The following is a 22,673-nucleotide window of genomic DNA, read 5'->3' as shown; positions in this document are numbered from 1 at the left end:
ATGAGACGTCTCAAAGCGCTTCACAGAGTATACAGTAAAGTGAATTGGCTTTAAATTTTGTGGGCAAAAGTAGTGATTAATGCTCTGCCACTGAAGGTGAAGGGCTGGGGTTGGGTGGGGTGGGGCAGCTAGAAAGCCATGGCAGGAGGTAACAAGTGTGAATAAGGTAGCTCGTGGTGTGAGTTTGGATCGGAGGCAGGTGATGTGTTGGAAGTAAAGGAAGACCACCTTGGTCTGGGACCGAGGAAGCTGGGAGCTGAGGATCGATCCTTTTGCCAATGTTGTGAACTTTCAAAACTGAGATCAATAAATATTTGTTAGGTGAGGGTATCAAGGGATATGGAGAAAAGGGTAATTGGAGCTGAGTTACAGATCAGCCATGAAATTGATACTCCAGGGCTTGATGTGTGACAGCCAAGTGGACAGAACATCAGTGGATCTAGAATCAAGAGCAGTGGAAAGGGAGACTTGTGTATCATCTGCATACAAGTGGAAGAGTGGTCAACAGTGTTAAAAGTAGCAGAGAGATCAAAGAGAGGAGGGAGGGAGTCCCGGTCGTACAATGTTGGTGACTTTGATAAGGACTGTTTCAGTGCTTGTGGGAAGGCAACAACAAGATTTCATTTATAGAGCGTCTTTCACGTCGGGAGGACATCCCAAGGCGCTGGACAGTTGGGTCAGGACCTGAGCAGGGGGGAAGGTGGGAGCAGGGTTGTTCGGCAACAACACGTTGCAGGACTTTGGCTAGGAAGGATAAGCTGGAGATGGAAATGGCTTGGCAAGAAATAAGTATCTAGGATCTGATGACTGCAATTTGTTGTAACTGATACAAATCCTTGCATTTGATAGAGCCTTTCATGTTAGGAGATCTCAAAGCACCTCATAGGATTTTTGTTAAAAAAGTGTAGTAACTGCATTTTGTAGGCAAACATAAGGACCTCGTCGAGCCTCCTCATACTGTTGAAACATCTCAAACCATGTCACATGATTTGTTGTTGCAGATGAACATTGTTGTGAAGCAAATGTGGCATCTAACCTGTGCTTAGCAGCACCTAGAAATAATAAAGATATGATTACCAATTTGAATTTGGGTTGACTTTGAATGTGGAAGGGAAAACAAACAAGCATAATCAAGAGAAAGACTCCACATTTCTTTCAAGGCAGGGACTTGTGCAGAGTATAGAGACCGGCATAAGCTAAGATGAATGGCCCGATTTTCATGCCGTATCACTCTACGCAACTGTTTGTGAATAACAGCAAGGGGTCCCTTGATGTTCACCAACAATGGCAAGGGATTTAAATGAACGTCTTATTCTTTCTTTAAAAAAAGGTAAAACGGATAATCTGAAAGTAAATACTTTTACATTGGATATGAAGCGCTTTGTGGCGTCTCAAAGACGTGATAAGGCGCTATATCAAATGCAAGGATCATTATTAAATAGTCTTATTTAACAACAGCCGCAACCAGTGTGTGCCAGCAAAGTTCCACAAACATTAAGGACACCAAGAGATTTTTTTTTTTGGGGGGGTGAGGGTGGGAGTTGAACTTGGATTAATGAAAAATAATGAATAAAATGAGATAAAAGGTGAAATGGGCTAAAGTAATGCTGTCGCCCTGTGGTCAAATAAAGAATTGCTCACCACGCTGTAGTCTTCTGTCAGGATGATACCCAACCTTGAGGATCATCAGTGTGACTGACGCCAGTACTCAGCTATTTAGAGAACCCTTTAATCTCGTGAGAATGCAATTTAGGTTATAAAAATTAAACAGAAAAAAGCAATATTGTAAAAACTTCACCATTGTTCTGCTCCCCCTCTGCTGGTGTGGAAATAATACTAACGGTACTCTCAAATTCTGATTATTGGTCAATGCTGACTTATTTTCAATGAGCAGACAAGGAAAAGGCTGAGAACTAAACCAGCTCTCATTTCACCTCTCTTGTCCCAAGTAATTTTTCTTCTCCTTCTGCTACAACTAGGGATCTATAGGACTTTAGCCAAGAGACCATTGACTGTGAATTCACAGCAGGAGTGCATCATGCAATATTCCAAACGATCACAAATTAAATTTACGGGATACAATTTACAGCAGGAGAAGCTACTTGACTCCTCTCGTTCTTCTGCTGCCACACAGCATTGCTGAGGGTATATTAATACAGATTAATACAACTAAAAAAAAGGAACGTCAGCATTATTTCAAATAGTATTTATTCCAGTCTACATACGTCAGGCCCGCTGTGTTTCCACTGGACTGTACAGCAATTTTGTGCATTTTTAGTGAAAACCAGACATTAAAAACAGTATAGGCATAACTTCTTATAAAAGCAAACTGTACAGCATTTTTCCTAAAATAGCCTAATACAAAATACTCCTATATAGAGCGCACACAACGTAGAGATGATTTCAGAATGAATCAGTTCCCTTTTGTACATTTCATCCTTTTAAATGTTGAAAAGTAGTTAGGTTAATGTTATGCTCGTCTTTTTTTTAATAAAAAAGACACTTCTTTGTTGTAGGTTATCCAGACAGCAGATAAAAGCCTGTCCACAGTGATATATCTGGATTGAAGTCATCGGGTATCAGTGAGCATCAAAGTCCATGCTGAACTCAATATAAAAATGAGAAGGAATTCTACTTTCATTTTTTTTGTGTGTTGATAGTGCAAGAGTCAGAGAGCCATCAGATCCTATCGTTCTTCCTTTGACAATAAAGGTGCTAAAAATTAGCACAAGGTCAGGCAGCAGGCATGTTCGGATTAGTGACATCGGCCACCCAACAGGTGCTTATGCAGTTAAACTTTTTTTCAAAATAAAAGTTTCAATGCAACAACTTTGAGGTTTCCAATACATAACTATGCGTTACAACACATATTGGCACCTTAAAACTTACAACATGACATACACCCACCTCTTAAATGTTTGCTCCACACAGTACAAGATCAATGCATGGAGCCTCTAATGCGATGTCCCTCTGTCACTATCACCCTCCTCTCCTCAGCTACGGATAAGGGTGCAAGACTGTTGGCCAACAACATTGGACCAGGTCTGAACTCAAGTAAAGCGTATTGCAATATCACCACCCAATTCTGTTGCTTTCACTTCTTTAAAATGTGATAGCTATGCATCACTGTGCCCGAAATACTGAACAGCTTTCCCACACTTTCAAATGAAGATATACCTATTCAGTATTACTTTATAATACTCATTTAGGTTTGGGCCACTTGGCACTGAACCAGCATTCCCAGAGTCCTGTATCATGAAAGATTGGACAAGACAAGTGAACCATATGAAACTCAAAACTGCAACTGGATAAGCAAAGCATAAATACATCGAGCTGGGAGGCCAATAGATTCATCAACTAAAAAGTGGAAGAACCAGTTACAATTATTTTTGCTTATCCACTAGAAAGATTACTCTTGCTACTGAGGGGAGAGAATCAGGTAATAACTTCAACTAAATGGCCATCCTAAACATGATGGTGGAGAACTGTAGTTGAAATAAAACGCATTGAGGTGGTACAACTAAGCTAGCCTCACAAAAAAAAACATTGATCTGATAGAGGATCAAGTCTCCCAGTTCTAGAATCTACCCTTTCCAAGTCGAACCTTACAGGTTCCACCAGTAGATCACCATTGATCTGCAGAAGAGTGAGCGCACATGGTATTGGACCAAATAGATTGATCATCAACAACTTGCATTTACATAGCGCCCCTTACACAGAGTAATGTCCCAGAGTGCTTGACAGCAGCGAAGCACGAAGTGGGGGGAGGTGACCGTAGGTACGGTCGAAGAGGGAAGACTTCGGGTGCGTCTTGAAGATAGGGAAGAAGGGGTAAGACTGAGCGACAGGGGAAGAGTGTTCCAGAGTTTCGGGGTGCAGTGGCTGAAAGTGCGGGCAGCAATGATGAAACAGAGAACACAAGGGACAAGCAATTATTAAAGCTTAAGGGGGGACATCGTTCAGTAATGGGAAACACCTGGATATCAGTTAGCAGCTTTGGTACTAGAATGCATGTTCCCATTTACCATTTCACATTTTCATATCTTGCAAGCTCAGTTAAATGCTCAAATTAAATGGAAGATATTAGTTGTAGTTTAAACCGTTCAAAAGAACTGCATGATTTCACAGCAGGTGTTGTTTCCTCAATGCCGATCAACAAGCAAGGACTTTTTAAGGTCCAATGCATAAAGTTCTAATGGTTGGTAGATTGTTACCATTTAATATTTTGCCTTGAGAACTTGTGGGCAAAATCCATTTAAAAAAACAGGCTTGTGTCACTGCACTTCAGATAGCTATTACATGCCCTGAAATTTAGCACAGGTGCTTATTTCTGCTGAGGGTTGAGGGAACAAGGGAGGATCCCCAATACCTTTGTAACGGGGCAATTCCCTAAAGAGGAAGAATAACTGAATGTTAAAATTAACATGACCCAAGGAATGAGTATTATTGCTAATATAGTATTCGACTACACCTAATGGCTCTGGTAGGAAACGTGGGTATATCTTAGTGGAGCTTATATTTGCATGACAGAACATACAGCATGTCCACCTAAACTCAGGGCATTACGATTGCTCCTCATTAGGCTGGAACAAGGCACCTGCACTGGAGCTCTATTCAGTGAAAGCATATGGACAGCTCAGAGAAGCGAGTGCAAGGAACACAATCCATAGAAACAGATTGTGTCAACAAGTTCAAGGGAAATTAAGATAGCAATTTGATAAATAACTACTTATTATATACAAGATGGATCGTGAAATATTCTTTTCTGGTCCTGAACATTCCTATGTTCTTAGGCTACATAGTCTGGTACAAGGAACCAGTGAACATCTCATATCATTGGTGTTCCCCATGATATTTAAATCATTCTCAAAACACATTCAAAGTGACATCAATATAGATTTATCCTCACCGCTGAATAGAAGAACTTTCTTTGAATTAAGCAATATTGCTTAAAGACGTCAGCGTAGGAGAAAGAATGATAGTTGAACAGCTACACAAAGATTAGCTTGCACAGGTTTAGCAACGACAGATTCCTAGTGTTGCGATAACAACTCTGCCCTCAGTAGTGCAATGAGTATATTGTTCTGGTATCACACTTGCTCCTTCCTTTCTTCCATCAGTTATGTTGTTCATCAATGATGTAATCCAGCCTCAGCATCACATGGTGGTTTCTGGGTTAAAAACTACAATCTCTGCAACGCCTTGCCGTTAACTTGTAGCACAAGGAAGATACGGAGCTGGAAGAACGGTCAATTGAGAAACATTAAGCTCCACAAATCTGCGGTGACTGGAATCCAAGGTCTACAGTACTTGCTTCTTCCCCTTGAACTATCTTATAAGAATATTTCAATCATTTTGGAAGGGAAAGAGGCATTGGTAATTGTGTACACTCAGAGACTGAACAGGGCAGCCATTTCAACTCCGAACTTCAGCCATTTCAAACTCCAGCAAGCACACAACAGGAACAAAGTTGAGCACAGAAATTGCTGGTACGCTTTTGAGAACATAATGTGTTTTAACATTCCACAGATAACCAATGGTGCAACAGTCATTGGAGCATCTTCGTTTATGGCAAAGGAACATTTCACGGGAGGTTTTAAGCAATATTGAATAAACAATAGGGCAAAATGCATATTCTCCTGGTGTTGGAGTGGATGAGGTACAGTAGACATCCTATGTTAAGGCAAATGGAAGAATGCTGGCTGTACTCCTAAAAGGAAGTCAAACAGTGTGATTTAAATCAAGTAGTGGCAGGCAATGTCCATAATCCCACTGCCGGTCGAGCTCCATCTAACATTTGCTACAACAGCGAGACCTGATTGGATACCTTGATCAAACAATCATGTTCACGTCCAGTTTTGTTTGAAGACGTACATGTCTGCACCTAAATTGTGCTGCTTGATGCCAATGAGGCTAAAAAGCTCCAAATAAAGTACTCATTTTTAGTTTGGAAAAAATAACTGCAGATAACAGAAATAGTGGCCGTTAATAAAGATTTCCCCCCATTATCGAATGGGATCTAATGATGAACGGTGGTGAAATATGGATCAAATGGTATTGACTTAGTGGCAGTCGGTTTACTAATCAGTTCCACACAGGTTTCGCTGTATTTGTATATAAAAAACACAGCAAAATAACTGCCAATATGTTTCTGCTAAATACGAATATTTAGATATACAAGCATGTGTCATATATATATAGCTCTTCAAAAGGATAAGACAAGTACTGTAATTGGATACAAAATCTGAGTGAAAACATTAACACGGTGGAATTAGTACAAATATGGCCAATAGTGTTGGGTGGGAGCCATTAAGAAATACTTCACTGCAGGGCAGTCAAATGTTCCTGGAGTGAAGTTTACAGTAATGGGATACGTCAACATTTCCAGAGAAAAGAGTTTATACCATGCGTTCTACCCTTACCCCTTCCTTTAATAAAGAAATGCTATGTGATTCACACACACTTCATCCATCAGTAAAACCTGAAATAAAAATCGGGAATAGTATTTTTCATCAGAAATGGTGTAGAAAAACAAATCAAATCAAGAGCTCAGTCAGACTCGTCTTTAAAACAGAATCAAACATAATTTAATATTGGTGAGAAAATAAATAAAGTACAAAAATGTTTAATAACTTAAAACAGCCATCTGGCTTCATTGCAAACTAAAATAAAGCAACAGTGTTTAAACATTTACATTGACCGACTCACAGTACACATCGAGTCCAGGCACAAATCTACTCCGCCAGGAACTAATCTTGTACTGGATTATTTAAAAGAACTCCTGCTAGCTGCCATGCAATACTTAACCCTTCAAAATAAAAAGGAGGAGGAAATAAAGATTACAACTTTAAATACATTACACCCTCCCATTGTTTGGGGATGAATCTCTAAACTGATGATTCTATGCAATTACCCAGGGTATTCTGGACAACTACTAATTAACTGCTTTGTACTTTCCCAATCTCTAGATTGTTCCCAGTTCTGTTGTGCTTCTTGCAGTTTCACTCTGGAGCGCTAATGATTTGCAGCACACGTGGTATGTTAGTAGCATTCTTAAATACAAAGGTAGTTTTATCTACAGTTGCAACACATGATCTGTCATATATTATATTTGACTGTATATATATCTATAATGCACACAAAGTAGGTCTGATGAAATGCACCTCAATTTACTGCCCAGCCCCAAAGGTTTTGTTCAAACTGTAAAAAGTACAGCAGATTCAGGACAAATATCAAAACCAACTGAAACGTTTTAAGATTCATAAGTGTAGTCCTTTCCTGGTTTACACCAAGGCTGTTCATTCAGTTCTGTACAGAATCCATAACCATCCCAGTTCAAGGAACCATCTGACAGTCGACCGATTCTAATGCCTGCTTGGAGTAAACCTCTCTTGGAACCAATTTCAAACCGTTTCAGAAGTACATGCATTTAAATTAGACTATAAGCAGATGGATTCAATTTCCCACTTGTCCTTTGCCCAATTCATGCATGTGCCAGAAGTTTTGTTTCACAGGAGAATAAGGGGTCCTGTGATTGAGGTTTTTAAAATAATGGAAACAACTGACAGGTTAGATGGTGAACTACTCTTCATTCTGGTAAACCGATCAAGAAGGCATAGGCTTCAAATCAGAACCAGGACGGCTAGAACTGAGGTCAGGAAGCATTTGCCCACAGAATGTTGTGAAGATAATGGATTGCTTTGCTCCACAAGGCTGTAAAGACAGAATTAACATAGGAATGCTTAAAAGGTAGACACAGATTACTTGGATAATAGTGAGTCTTAATGGACATAGCGAAAGGGAATTAAAAGATCTGGTGGAACAGGCTCAGTGGGCTGAAAGGCCTTCTTCCAGATTTTCCTATAACATCTGACACATGTACTGTTTACTGGCTGAAGGTTAGCATAGCATTAGTGTCAAAATCAGACCAGTGAATTCAGATATATAAATCATAGAGCAAAGGAGGCCATTCGGCCCATCGTGCTCTTGAAAGAGCTATCCAAATTAATCCCACTCCCCCGTGCTCTCCCCATAGCCTTGAAAATTTATCCTCTCCAAATATCTATCCACTTCTCTCTTGAAAATTGTTATCGAATCTGCTTCCACTGCCCTTTTCAGGCAGTGCATTCCAGATCCGAAAAACTTGCTACGTGAAAACATATCGCCTCATCTGCCCCCTGATTCTTTTGACAACTATCTTAAATCTGTGTCCACCGATTACTAACCCAACTGCCAGTAGAAACAGTTTCTCCCTGTTTACACTAACTATCGAATCCCCTCATAATTTTGAACACCTCTATAAAATCTCTCCGTAACCTTCTCTGCCCCAATGAGAACAATCCTAGCTTCTCTAGTGTCTCACATTATTCAAGTCATCATTCTTGGTACGATCCTGGCAAATCTCCTGTCTAAATAGAATGCGTTTCTCTTTGTAACTTTAAAGTAATGCTTCAGATTTCTCTATCAGGTCTTAGAAAATGTGAACACTCTAAATACTGCCTCTTCAAAAAGATAACCGTGTAAGCAGTTACCATCTAGAGCTGAAAATATTAGTGCAACACAAATACTAATCTGTGGACTACAACATGCGATTTATAGAAGTTTGGTAGTTGACCAAAATTCAAACATTCCTAAATTAAATTTGATCTTTTGAATTGAGGCCACATTAATTTCTTGTTGTTGAAATGGAACTTCTCCCGCCTGTATTTAATTTCAATGTCCTCTCTTGGCCAATTAATTCAACTGTACCTCACTCACTGCTGTCATTCTCAGGCATCAACGTTTTAAATGAACAGTAGTAACCAAAATCAGAAAAGGTCAATGAATACACACATTCCCTAGATGTGATGTGCCATGCTAGCTGTTTCACAGCATAGGAAATACCATGGATTTATATATTAAAAAAATTTAGGAAAAAACTACAATTCAGCTTTGTTCGCCCTCAATAATAGTGTACAACTCAACTTCGAATGGCATAAAATGAATGCATAAATTATACAATAAAATGGGGTTCACGGGGGTATTTGAAGTTGCAATTGAGTAATTCTTTTTAAAGTGCTTGTTTTTTTAATAAAAAAAAGTTTGTTCAGAACTGAAGAGGTCCTTAATGCCAAAGGCGGGTAACAAAACCATAAAACATTGGGACTTCTCCCAACCACTTTGTAGGCATGGATCACATTATCTTGCACAGATTTTGAGATTGAAATGCTGGATAAGCATTATTTTTTTTGCAGTCATGGCAGGACTAACAAACTAATACCCTCAACCGGCTAGGATTTAGAACTGCTACTTTGTGTGCTCAGACTATTTGACTGAATTTATGAGCGAAAGCAACAAAAAGAAACAGCAAACAAGCTCATGTTAATTTAAGACCTTGGATTCAAGAAAGTGCAAGATACCCGCAGCATTTTGCACCAAAAAATAATTTGAGGTTGTAATAACAGCAATATTATCCATGGAACACAACTAGTTAAGACATTATATGTTAAATATTCAGTGAATATCAAATTAAGTCAACATTTTGGTCATGAATAATACTGAAAATAAAAAAAATAAACAAGGCAACCAAACATAAGAGAATGAAAGCCTCAGATCTGCTGCCAATGTAGATAGTTGGAAGAAAAGCGGAATATATCTGTATCCTCTGTGATCCTAACCCCCCACAGCAGCTCGGGTCCAAATCCCTGACTGTCCGTGGCTTAGGACATCCTCCCGGACGTGAAAGGCACTATACAAATGTAATTTTGTATTGTATCCTGCCTCCATTCCCTGGAGGAGGGGGGGGGGGTGTCAGGTTGTTTTTAAGTGTGTGTCTGTGTATGTACGCAATATGAGAATGTGTGTATGAATGTTCCTGACCCTGACTTTGTTTGAATATTCATTTCTGCCTTTTGCGTGAGGGGAATAAGGAAATTGCAGGTACTACTGGTTCTGCCTTCACTTCAATTATAGGGTGTTTCTACATCCACTGGTCCTGTCTTCATTTCAGTTGCTCAGATTGAGATAAAGGTATCTACCTCCTCTACTACAGATTCGATTCAAACTATTCATTGTAATTCAGTATTTACAGACTCTGCCTAAATTATCTCCCTCAGTAAATGTGTCATAATGTACACTCATCTTGCTTCTCTCCAAAACATTTTTCAAAAAATTCACGGAGCTTTAAAAACGGATTAATAACCATTTTTGTATTCTGGGGCCAAGACCGTCACAATTGTATATATTTTTCCTCCTCGTCTGAAATGACACATACAGTACTCCTTCCCGTCAATGATCATTGTTTTTCACACAATTGCGAGCTCCTCCTCGAGCAGAATCTCACTACATGTCTAAGACTGTCAACTGTTGGATCAACAGACGACCAGCCCTCTGAACGGAATTTCTCCACATTTAGTGAAAGAATCCTGTAAACTCAACTAGGTCAAAACAGGTAACCGGTTTAGTTAAACACTAATTTGAAACATGAAAAGGCAAGGTGAACACACTCAGCCAATGAATAAACCATCACCTCAACATACGGGAACAATAGGAACACTGAGAATTGCTAAACTGAACTGAAAAAAATACAGTATCATCAAATACTTAAGAAAAATTGCGATAACCCCAAACATCACCTAATCTATGCCAACAGATACAAGCGCTGCCATCAGAAAAACTGGGAACAATTCGAGGACTAGACACAATCACCTCAATGCTTTCAGAATAAAAATAAATAAGTGCATGTTCTACCGAACTTGGAATGGAATCTAGAGATTAGGGCCTTGCAGTTAAAACGAATGTCACTAGCATAAAGGAAAGGGAAAGACATGGATAATTAAAATAGTAACTAAAATACCAGAGCGATTGAACCAACCTCCACCATCTAATAATTCAGATAATAAGTACAGCATTCGTACCCCCGACCATAACGTTGATTTTAAGATTAAACCCGTCCAGGTTTCACTAAACATCGAGAAATTAAAGTGCAAAAGTAATCACTCATCCATATCCCTCAGATACACTGACAAATACTGCCACGTCAATTCTTCTTGCTTATCGTCCTCCTGATTTACTCCTTAACCATCACAGAACAGGCAATTAATATGATACAGAATAATTTTCAGGGCTACATAGAATTAGATATTAATATTGTGATTGAGATCCCTGTGCTGAACTATTTGTCGAAAGTGAATTTATAGCAAATAAATCCTGTGGCAACACTTGATATGAACTCACCCAGTTCAAGACTGAAAAATGTGGACTGAAATTGTGTTTAAGCATGATGTGCTAGATCAGTGGGGGTCAATCTATGGTTCCTAAACACAAGTGCCTCACTGAATGCAGATCTTCACAAATCTATTGCATTAATTGCAACACATCTGAATTGCAAATTTATGTCACATGGGCCACAAGACTTTGGCACTCATGGATTGCATGGAGACGGATACCCTATTCTCTATTATATACTCTCTAACACTTGTGATAGCGAATGTGATGGGAATGAGAAGACACGAAGTGCTATGATTGCCATGATTAGACATTTTAGACTGCAAATTGCATTAAGAGAAACTTGAAAACATCCATAACTAACTCTTCATAAGGAGTTGGCTAAACAGATTTTAAGTATATTCATAACTGCATCTCAAATTAAATACTACATTTAACCATTTTCAAAATATTCTGTAAATGAATTAACCTATTTTACATCTTCGGACAATATATTAAGAACCAGGGAGTGAAAAATGCTCAGTGTTCTTTCTAACAATTTTCCAAGATTAACAAATAAAACTAACATTTGGTACTTTATTTATGGCCACGATTAAGTATCACTAGAACTAGGCTTTCTGCCATAACAATTGCAACGTTTCAGTGAACAGAAAGTCCCAAGATACTTTGACTTCCAAGTGACAATTTAACTTTAAGAACAGAAATGTACCACGTATTTTCAGTATGCTTTTTTGCTAAAATAAGCTCAATTATCCTGAAAACTTTAGCAACTGGTGTCATTATTTCAATACCATTGCAGAACCTCTCCCATTGTTTCAGATTAACCCTTTTTGAAAATAAAAACAATATTCTCTTCCAAGATTAAATTTAAGAACAGAAATTGGAATAAAACATTTGCAATAAATAAGTGTGCAATAAATCTTCAAATGGAGGGATTAATATCCAGGAATACTGCACAATTTAGCTTAATGCACAAAATTGGGGTCTCTAGCTGGATTCCTTAATATTGAGCGTTTCTTTTAAAACGCCGATTACAATTGAAGAGATTTACTTTCATTATCCCTGCAAAGTGTTTCCTAAAACAAAATACCTAACCATTTACCAGCAAGTTCATTACCTAGGCAGTAACAGTCAAGCATTTATTACTATTCCACCGACACTGCTAATTACATTTATAGTATTTATATATTTTTGCAATGTGTTCAGCTTTTCTGTAATTTATTCGTCAACCTACAGGTTAAATGTGAGCAGCCCAGTCGGTTATAAGGACATTGTTCCAATAATTGTGGTTGGAAACAGAATGTTCTCACTGCAAGACTTTGCAGTTTAGTCAGTGCTCAAAAGTATATAACAACGGAAGAATAATATTTCTAACTATGGCTCACAGGTAGTTTATTTGTAGTGAGAAGACCCACAAAGTGTTGATATTTTCCCTCCCCCGTTCAATATCATTTTACCAATGGTTTGTTCCCATGCTCCTATGCATATTACCAATTCCACAGAATGTCTACAACACTAGGATTTCTGGGAAAAAATTAAATTCAGCTTACATCCAACGAAACCAAATTTAATTAAAAAGTCATGGCTATTCAAGATTAAAACAACTTAGAGGAAAACCTTTTCCTGTTACCTCACAGTAAAGCAATACTGTTCGGAGTGAGAGGATCCCTAAACCTTACATTAGGTATACATGTACAGCACAACTACAATGCAAGAAAAAAAAGCAACAGGAAAGAGGGAAATTGCCCAAAGTAGTTATTCAGTGAACCAGTTATCCTTTGATAAAACTACTCTATCTATCCAGTAACAAACTTTCTTGCCAGAAATGTGGGTAATCAAGTGCAAACTTTTTGTGTGTTAAAAAAATCCCAAAATAAGATGGAAAGCTTTTATGGCACAACTATTACCAGGACATTACATTTTTACTTTGTTATATTCAGTGCAATCAATGAAGACTTCCATTGAAGTATTGAAATAATGACGCAGATATGTGATAAGAATAAAGAACTATCTATATACTCGATTTCTTTGAGGAAGTTGGAGTCCCTAAATCAAACTGTACCCGGTGATTTAAAACAGATTAACCCATTTGTGAAACGCTATCAAAAGAGGCAACTCAAGGCCCTGCTTCTCACTTAAGTGTCACTTAATTTCCACCTCTTATTGTTTGATCATTTATAGTGTTCATTTGTAACAAAATGTATAAAGTAAAAAGGCCTGCAGCACCTGGTAAATTAATTCATTTGAACAAAACCAGACTTCATTCTGATTTATGTTCCAGTTTTTGAAAGTAAGGCTGGATTCATTGTCTGCATTACAGTGGAATGGAACTAAACACAGCATTAGCAAGCAGTCTTAGTCTATTAATACACACTTGGCATTGTACAGCCAATAAACTGAATGACAAGTGTGCATTATGGACAAGGGGAATGCAAGTTAAATCCCTTTCACACTGAGTCTGGTTTAAGGCCAGGGTGCAGAAGCTCGAAGCCATCAATAGCTCTATCATTTCAACCAGACAATAGCAACTTCTGTCCTGCAGCATAAGGAAGCATTGCGATCGCTGTTGAATGAGGATTGCAAACACACAACTAAGTGTTCTTCGTAGAAACTAAATCTGATCTCACTATCAAATGTTGGCTGTCAAACAAATCGTGAAGCTTTATCTTCTTATACCATTAGGTTACCTTAGGAGAAAGTGCTGAATAACTGAGTTTTCAACTTTTCGCTACTGAACAGTAGTTCAGCGTGCACTATTAAAAAATAAAAATAATCCTTGCAAATGATATAGCGTCTTATCACATCTTCAAGACGTCTCAAAGTGGTTCAAATCAGCACAAATAAAATGTTGCCTTTCACTTCTGCAACGTTACTCTTCCCCGTAGCAAACAATTCCTCTGCTTTCCTTAACTTAGTCTCAAGACTTAGGTCATAATCAGGCTTTTGAGGTAAAATCTGAAATGTTGCTGTAAATCAACTGGTTATGTGGGCAAGAGTGGAATGTATTTGAAATAATAAAAATAATATCAAGATTCCCGGGAGGGCAACAAGAGTAGACTAAATCACTTACAGCATTTGTTACACATGCATCAATTTGGAGGAAGGAGGGAGCAATAATTTACTGGGAACCACAATTTACATGGTAAGATTAGAATGCAGGAAACTGCATTACAGTCTCACTTATTCAGTTTCTGCTAACCTGATTCTCCACCTCAAAAAGTTGTATCAACTCCTCTTACAACATGGCAGTATCCAAATTAGATTTTTATCTTCAAAATGAATTTGCCCACCACTCCAAAGAAATCCTTAAATAACAAGTGATCAGCGTAGGAAGGCAGGCAGCTAATTGCTCTTGTAACGGGGGATTCTCTGAATTCTAACCTGTTCTTTGAGTGAGTAAATAAAGCACTTAACAAAAGAGGGGGTCCCTTTTTAGATTTTACATGAATGAGTTTGGCACAAGGAGAAAGGTCATGATATTTTTATATAACAAAACATTATTTGCAGTGCTTGAGCTGCTCCTAACATAGGCCTGTGACAGAGCCAATTTATACAACCTTCATATCATTCAAACCACTTTTTAATGAACCGCTTACAGCGATGTACTCATAAGTGGTTTGGATTTATTTTCTCTCTCCCCCCCCCCACCCCCCCCAAACCCGGATAGATCTAGGCTAACCCCCTCCAACAAAAACAGGACCAGTGGATTTTGGTCAGTTTCATTCTGACACCGTTTTAAAAGCCAGATAGACACAGCTATCTGTCTACTGAAGGTTCAAGTCTGGTTTATTTAAAAGCTCACCAGATGGCATACAAAACTTTCCACTCAAAATCACCTGCTAGCACTCCAGTAAAAAGTTTGTTATAAAAATAGATGCTCTGTGAAGCCCACTTCAGCATAAGGTGTAAAATTCTTTGGCAGGTTACCTAACAAGGTGCCTGTCTGCACACACTGGCCCCTCAATCCCTACCCCAAATTGGAAAATAAAAATTCGAAGCGCTAGCTAAACATCAAATGAACTTGAAAAACAAAAAACAAAACAAAAAACAAAACAAAATTGGAGCAAAACAAAACAAATTTAATGATCATAAATGCAAAAGTAAAATCAATTGTCAAACAAAACAAAGGAAACAAAATGAAAAGAAATTATATAATAACAGAACATTAATGAAGTTCAAAGGCAGTTTGAAAAAAACGTTTAGATTAGTTTTCTTTAAATCTATTTTAACAAAGCTTTGTGTTGACAGCTAACCTGTATGAAAAACATTTAAGTACTTTCTATTCTGACGCATTATCCCAGCTTAGCATGTCAATTATGCAAAAAAACAAAAAAAAGTTATTTTTTAAAAAAAATATGCAATGGAGTTCACTAGAAGGGGTGCAACAAACTGGCAAATGTTCAAAAGTTCTAAACATTCAAAATGACTGCATTACGTGCAGAATCAATCATGCATTGCATTATGCTTTCCAAATCTAGTCTTCCCAGATGAAACTTTGGCAACTGTGTTAAAACTAACAAAGCACCTGCTCTATATACTTATACTGTAAATTCCTAATTTTGCATTATAATCAGCTCACAGCTGAAGCCTTTCCCCTATATATTGTTAATGCTTTCCTCAGAAATTAACTTTCCAAAACTTTGACTGCCTCCATATTTCATGAAAACTTGGGAGGAAATAAGTGACATTTACAGTATTTACAAGATCCTATCGAGAACACGGCTTACAATTTCGATGGATTTAATGGCGTGAGTATTAAGTTTATGGGCACAAATCGAGCAGATTTTAATTCAAGTGGGATGACTAACTGGCAATGTGATTCATGCATTTATGAAACTTTTCCCAAATGGAAACAGCATCCAAACAAGAACTGCTAGTTGTACAACTAAATAGTTATTTGAAAAAGGAATGACTACTGAATAGTGTGCATATTAAAGTAATATTACTTCAAAATCTTAGAAATTTCTACACTGTTCTGGACGTCCCCTCAGAGCTTCTGGGGTGTGGGGGAAAAGAGATATGAAAGGAAAGGTATCAAACATTTGAACATTTCATGTTAGTTGCATCCCAGAGTACTAATAATATAAAAAAAATCCTTTTCACTTATTCTTCTAGAATGGTAGACAAAACACTTCTGTCACAACAATAAGAGTTGTATTACACTAGTGGACTTATTCACCTTTCAGCAGTGTATTTCTAATCAAATGCTTACAAACACGCACAAGCTTTATATTACGCCTTGTGTGACTTGCTGGTTTTGAAGGAGACTTGAAGGATTTTGTCTCCGAGGCGATAGCCATTCAGGCTAGCAATGGCCATGGCAGCCTCTTCATAGTTTGTCATGGTTACAAAGCCGAACCCTTTGCATTTGTTGGTGTTGAAATCGCGTATAACTTTCACATTGGTCACAGCTCCGAATGGGCCAAACATCTGCCAGAGGATCCCCTCGTCCGCGTCTTGGCCCAGGTTGTAGATGAAGATGCACCAGCCGGATGGATTGTGACCACCAACGCTCACACCCGACAAACTACTCATATTGTCAACACTCATCGGTGAAAACCTACCAAACAAATAAGAAAATTAACTCAAGAAATGGTTGCCACAAGCCCCGAGAATGACAAAACTGATAAAATTCTTCTCTCCCAAATAAATTGTGCGCTAGCATACCACGCCAACAGGAAGAAGAAATCTAATGGCATGATTTAATCTGAATTGATTCAAACTGGGTGACATGTTGCCTCCCTAGTCCAGGGATCACAAGGCTAAATGCAGTATCACTACTGCTGCCTGGCTGCGAGCTAACTCAGAAAAGATGGGGAGTATTCTCATCTCAATGATTCAGTTCTACACTGTGTCTATCAATGGAGCCATTTTCTCAGTGTGGTTGAAACCCCCTGTAGGCCAAGTAATTGTTCATTGATTCTTCTATTCTCTTATCCCAAAATCTTTTCAGTACTGGGAGGTGAAGAGTCGGTTGCACACCTGAATCGCTGTGCCTGATGGTGGAGTGGTCCTGGGAACCGCCTTGCTGGTGAATGGTATAACTGTGCCAGCAGGGATGCGTTCGTTTTCTGGTTGGGATTGGCTGCAAGTTTCACTGTAATTGGCTCCACAGCACCGGGTGGTTTGTGCCCATTCAGATTCTTTATAGCTTCATCGGCCTCAGATTTCCTGTCAAAACGAATAAAAGCAACTCCCCTGGACATACCTGAAAATAAAACAGCCAAAATGAAAATGCTGGAGGACAACCAAAAACAGGACTGCTGATGTGATAATAGTCAGCTGTTAGAACAGCACTAGACATCTGCGATCTCCAAAACCAGACAGAAATCTGAGTCACCCGGCACACATTGAAACATAGATTGCATTAATGCAAGCATAACCCTACCAAACACAATGTTTGATCTTTCACATCTGCAACAAAACAATTCAATTAAAAGTAACAGAGATGAATGAATGGCAACCAAAGATTTGCTATCATTTTAAGATGCTCAACTCCATCCTTTAACGGCCTGTGGATCCACTAAACCTGCCACCTACCTATGCGAACTGGCCAATTTGTTTGGTTTTCAGCTAATACATCAAGTCTGAAGCATTTACCACTCTATTATTGTAACATTAAAATAGAAAATATGCTAACGTGTTTCCTTCTACCCTCTCATTTTTATCTTCTCGCAGCACCCTCTATCCCTCTCCCCACTGAATGTAATCAAAATCTACTTACCTCCATACTCTCCCATGCAGGCCCTCATCCTCTATTTTAGAGACAAGAAAAACTTTTAAACTGGACCTCAATGGCTGGAAACCAGTTTTAAAAGAAAAGTTTTGAAGCCAATCAAAGATGCAAAATATAAAGAATGGCACAATTGGTTTATAGATGCCATCATGTTAATTGCCAATGTACTTGCGTATGCCAAACCAGGAAAAGGGGTTACAAAAAAAGTATTTTTAAATGGAGCTTGTAACCTAAATACTGTAAAATCACTTTCTAACACACTTCATTATAATATGGGTTCACTCATAATACAATGACATTATCTAACGTACCACCCTTAATCCCACCAACTGAATCAGTCATCGCACTTCAAATCATGCTGGAAATCACGTTGTCATGTTTCAAAACAATGGTGTTTGAATTGCAGTAAAGCAACTTCCAGCCTATTGCAGGCTGGTTGAGCCGGTGGGTTTTCTGGACGGTGAGTTCACCAGACGTGATCGGTAAACGCGAGCAGAAGCGCTAAGCGGTGGCCACTCCTGATCATGCCCCATCATAAGATGGGGCTGGAATTTTATGGACACTCCAACTACTACCTAAGCAGAGTCCAAATGTAATAACAAATGCCCAAACTAAATATAAAATTAAACTTGGGGTATGAGCTACAAAAATCAAATCAAAAAACACATACTTTGTAACAAATCGCAAACTTAAATCTAATAAGTAAAATTCAAATTCAAACCTAATAATAATCCTTACATTTGATATAGCACTTTTCAAGTCTTCTAGACATCTCAAAGCTCTTCACAGAATATACTGTTAAGTGACTTGACTATATTTGTGGGCAAAATGTGGCAGTCAATTATGCACAGCAGTGTCCCACAAACAGTTGTGGATTGAAGTGACCAATTTTGTTATTGTTTTTTTTTCTTGAGGGATTATTATCACGTGTGCATATAATTAAACTTTTCAATAGAAATCTGGATCACTAAACACAACACATTATGCAAAAATTAGGACTCTATTGTGAAAAGTTTAGTTGATAACTGACATTAAATTAGGAACCTAATTTGAATCCATACAGGATTATAAATGATATTTGACAACAACTTACATACAAGCGAGACCAAATATACTATAAATAATCGATAAATGGAAAATTTTATTTCTGCATGGTCTGCAAAATTACATCAACAGCAAAGACTATTTTGGCTTTGATTTCTCTCCATTTTAAATCAGCCGAGGTTAGCGAGCACATCTACCAAATTTGCTTTGCATGAAACTGCAAGCATTGAGTACAAATATTTATCTGAGTTTAGCCAATATGCAATCATGTGACACTTTATACCAGGTTAGCTTTTCTAAATATACATGGTGGCAAAAGAAAATTATTAGACCAAAACTTAGCTATCTGATGTCCAGGTAGGACCCTCAAAGTGCTCAACGAATTCTCATCTGGACGAGATCAGGTTGAGTAATGGCATAACTTGTCCAGTGGTTGCATTTCCTGGTTGGACATTTTAAAATGCATCAAAATTACAACTGAGCCCTCCACAAAGTCATAGGTTTGACCCTTTCCCCAAACCCTTGGCTCACATTTGGATCAGTACTGGGATGGAAAACAGCCAGAGCAGTACTGCACAGCTCTTTCTGACACCTGGAGGGCAGCACTAGAACAAGGTGCCCACCATTTTGGCATCAGTCCTGGAAATTCATGGCAGCCCAAGGTATAAAATAAGCAGACCAAGGTTAAAACCATACAGCCAATTTTGTAGTTTGTAAAAGTTTGCTAAGTACTAATGCCTGTACTAATGCAACATCGAGAATTTCTGAATAAAAGTGCATGATCTCCAGAATGGGTTAGTCCAGTTGAATACTTAAAACAAGCAATTTCTTTTTAAAACAAAAGCTTGCCCCAAAATATATCTGTTCAGCGCTGCTGAGATTAGCAAGGGGGTAGAAATGGGGGCTCAACTACCTGCATAAATGTTCCTACAAGAAACAGTTAAAACACTATAAAGCTCTTTTTGAGGAACTCAATTGACAAAATGTAGCCTTCCTTAACTTTCGGGGAAATGTTCATTGGCTTGTGATGTGTGTGTTGATGAATAATCCACTACCTGTCCAGCTTTGCATACATAATAGTCACTTGGCTGAAGTACTGGAGAGCTGCTGGCACACGAGTAGTGAATAAGGGAAGCGCCCCTTTATTTACAAACATGACCAAAATAAATGCAAGTACACCTATGTGCTTAAATAAACATGTATGCCACTCACCTGATACTTGGTCAACAAGGACACGGGATGTAATGATGCGACCATAGCGTCCGAAGAGCTGTTCCAAATCTTTTTGCGTCATCGTTTTTGGCAGCCCGCTCACGTACAGGTTTGCATCCTTGATGCTATCGGAGCTTGGTCGGGCATAGGAAACCTTCAAAAGAAAGTCGTAACCATTAGAGGCATTGCTAAGGAATTTACAACATTTACAACAATTACAACATTTACAAGTATGTCTGGAATGTCGATACTTCTGCGGGAAAGTAAAGGACATTTTACCAATAAATTACTTTAATAGAGTTTCTCACAATGAAACACTTCCTTTGAAAACTTACAGCCCATTTTCCCCTCTTCCCAAGCGACATATATCTAGTGCTGAGAGTGAAGCAGGCCAAGCTGCTCAACTAGCAGGAAGACATTACTTCTGTGCACAGACTTCACTGGAGAGAATAGGAGTCCTATCTTGCTGACTTCCCACAACTCTTACTTGATATTGTTGTTCCAATAGCAATGTGATCCAGCAGCAATTTCACTTTTCATAACTACATAAATATCACCAGGCATGTGCTTTGAAAATTATTACTGGGGAACATTTCCACAACATTAAAATACTCACTAACCTTACGATACTATGCCTCTTACCTTTATAGTTTTTGACTGGAGCCTCAGACCATTGAGTGTGTTAATGGCTCGCTCCGCATCTTTGTGGTCCACATAATTCACAAACCCGTATCCAAGGCTGTGTCCTGTTTAAAAAAAATTGGTCACAAATAGTAATGGGAACCAACTCGCTCTCTCAAGGATGAGACTCCCATTCAAAGTGCATTTTGTACAGAGAACCAAAATTCTGTCAACCATGTTAGGTGTTGTTAAGCTTGCCTTGGAGACAGCACTCACGCCTCTGAGTCAGAAGTTTGTGGTTTAAATCCCACCTTGGGACTTGGAATCATGGGCTAAATTGACTCTCCAATACGGTGCTGGGGGATGTGCGCATTATCAGAGATGCCATTATTTGGACGAAACATTAAACCGAGGTCCCACCCGCCTGTTCAAGTCGACGTTAAAAGATTCCATGGCACTGTTCAAAAAGAAAAGGGAGTTTCCTGTTTTGTGGGACATTGCTGTGTGCAACTGGCTGCTGCATTTCATCCACAAGATCCAGTCAAAAAAACCTTTACAGTAAATCCTGTTCAGCACTTTGAGACATCCTGACAACGTGATAAGACATTGTATCAAATGCAAGGATTATTAAGTGAATTTTTTTTTGTAAATTACCTACCTAAATGAAATTGTTAAGATTAATGAGATCAGACACATAATCTTAAACTACTCCCTTTCAAATATAACTTGCAAATCCTCCCCTCTCCCCACTGTTTGTCAATCACTTTCAATTCACCTATCAACAAGATGAAACTACTACCACAAGTACTGTCCAACTATGGTCTGTCTCTAAGGACTCTAGAGATGGAGGCAGCTTCACAGTGGGAAAGCCTATTACCAAGGTCCCTCACATGGATTAAGCAACTGGTGCTGAGTAAAGCTGACATTGAACTTAGATCTCGAGAAGAGTTGTTAGGGTATGGAATGCACTGCCTGAAAAGGTGGTGGAAACAGATTCAATAACAACCTTCAAAAGGAAATTGGATAAGTACTTGAAGAGGAAAAATTTGCAAAGATATGGGGAAAGTGTGAGGGAGTGGGACTAGTTGGATAGCTCTTCCAAAGCGCTGGTACAGGCACGATGGGCCGAATGGCGTGCTTCTGTGCTGTAATATTCTATGAACGTCAAGGTGCTGGCACGTAGCAAGCTATCCTGTCATGCTGAAGGCAGATCTGCCAGATAGCTATGAGGAAAATGAGGTATGGGGCGACAGCTGCTGGAAAGTGTTACCTGGAGTCCAAATTCGTGAACATTTGGTTCATACATCCAACACTTGGAATCCACCTTGATTGGCTTGCAGAGTGGTAAGTAGCTACTGCTTAAAATCAGCACCTCCAATTGGTGGAACGGACACATGTCCAAGCTGTGTTGCTCCAAGGGAGCTGAACTGGCTCCATGGCGTCATTTTTGGCAAGGGAATGTCAGAATCGAGCCCACCCTCTGTGGTGTTCTCGGGAGTCCAGTACCTGAGCCAGGTGGGTCTGCAATATTCCACGTCACTGCTGATGACAGAACAGCCAGGCTGGCTCAATGGTATGACTTGGAAGGGCGGACCAGTCACTGGGGCCACAGGGTCTGTTTCCACTCAGCTCCCTTTTACCCTGAAAGCCAAAGCCCTAAGGGGTAGGGTGGTCCTAGCTGGACAAGCAGCAGGAATGTATTCTCCCAACCTGAAACGCACTATATAAATGCAATTTTGTTGTTGTTCTTGAAGCTTGCCAGGCAATGCTCTCAATGACAAGCTATGTGGTTTTAGCTGGTTGGACTCCAGTAGTACCCCAACGCACACTCTGGTGCTTCCATAACTTTCTGGAA

General features: G+C 39.0%; 1 protein-coding gene across 1 annotated transcript in view; it reads right to left on the bottom strand.

Annotated features, from left to right (window-relative positions):
• Positions 1 to 15,263: 15,263 nt before the first annotated feature.
• The window catches only part of LOC103183543 (ELAV-like protein 1), a 28,833-nt gene continuing 21,423 nt past the window's right edge, over positions 15,264 to 22,673 (bottom strand). The window contains exons 6-9 of the mRNA XM_042342843.1: positions 20,840 to 20,943; positions 20,198 to 20,351; positions 17,188 to 17,413; positions 15,264 to 16,765 (exon numbers count right to left, since the gene is read on the bottom strand). Of these exons, the coding sequence (XP_042198777.1) occupies positions 16,438 to 16,765; positions 17,188 to 17,413; positions 20,198 to 20,351; positions 20,840 to 20,943 (812 nt within the window). The 3' untranslated portion in view covers positions 15,264 to 16,437. The remainder of the gene's footprint in view (positions 16,766 to 17,187; positions 17,414 to 20,197; positions 20,352 to 20,839; positions 20,944 to 22,673) is intronic.

This window comes from Callorhinchus milii, unplaced genomic scaffold, assembly GCF_018977255.1.
Source record: "Callorhinchus milii isolate IMCB2004 unplaced genomic scaffold, IMCB_Cmil_1.0 Scaffold21, whole genome shotgun sequence".
NCBI classification, from domain to species: Eukaryota; Metazoa; Chordata; class Chondrichthyes; order Chimaeriformes; family Callorhinchidae; genus Callorhinchus; species Callorhinchus milii.
This window is presented reverse-complemented; position numbering and strand designations above follow the sequence as displayed.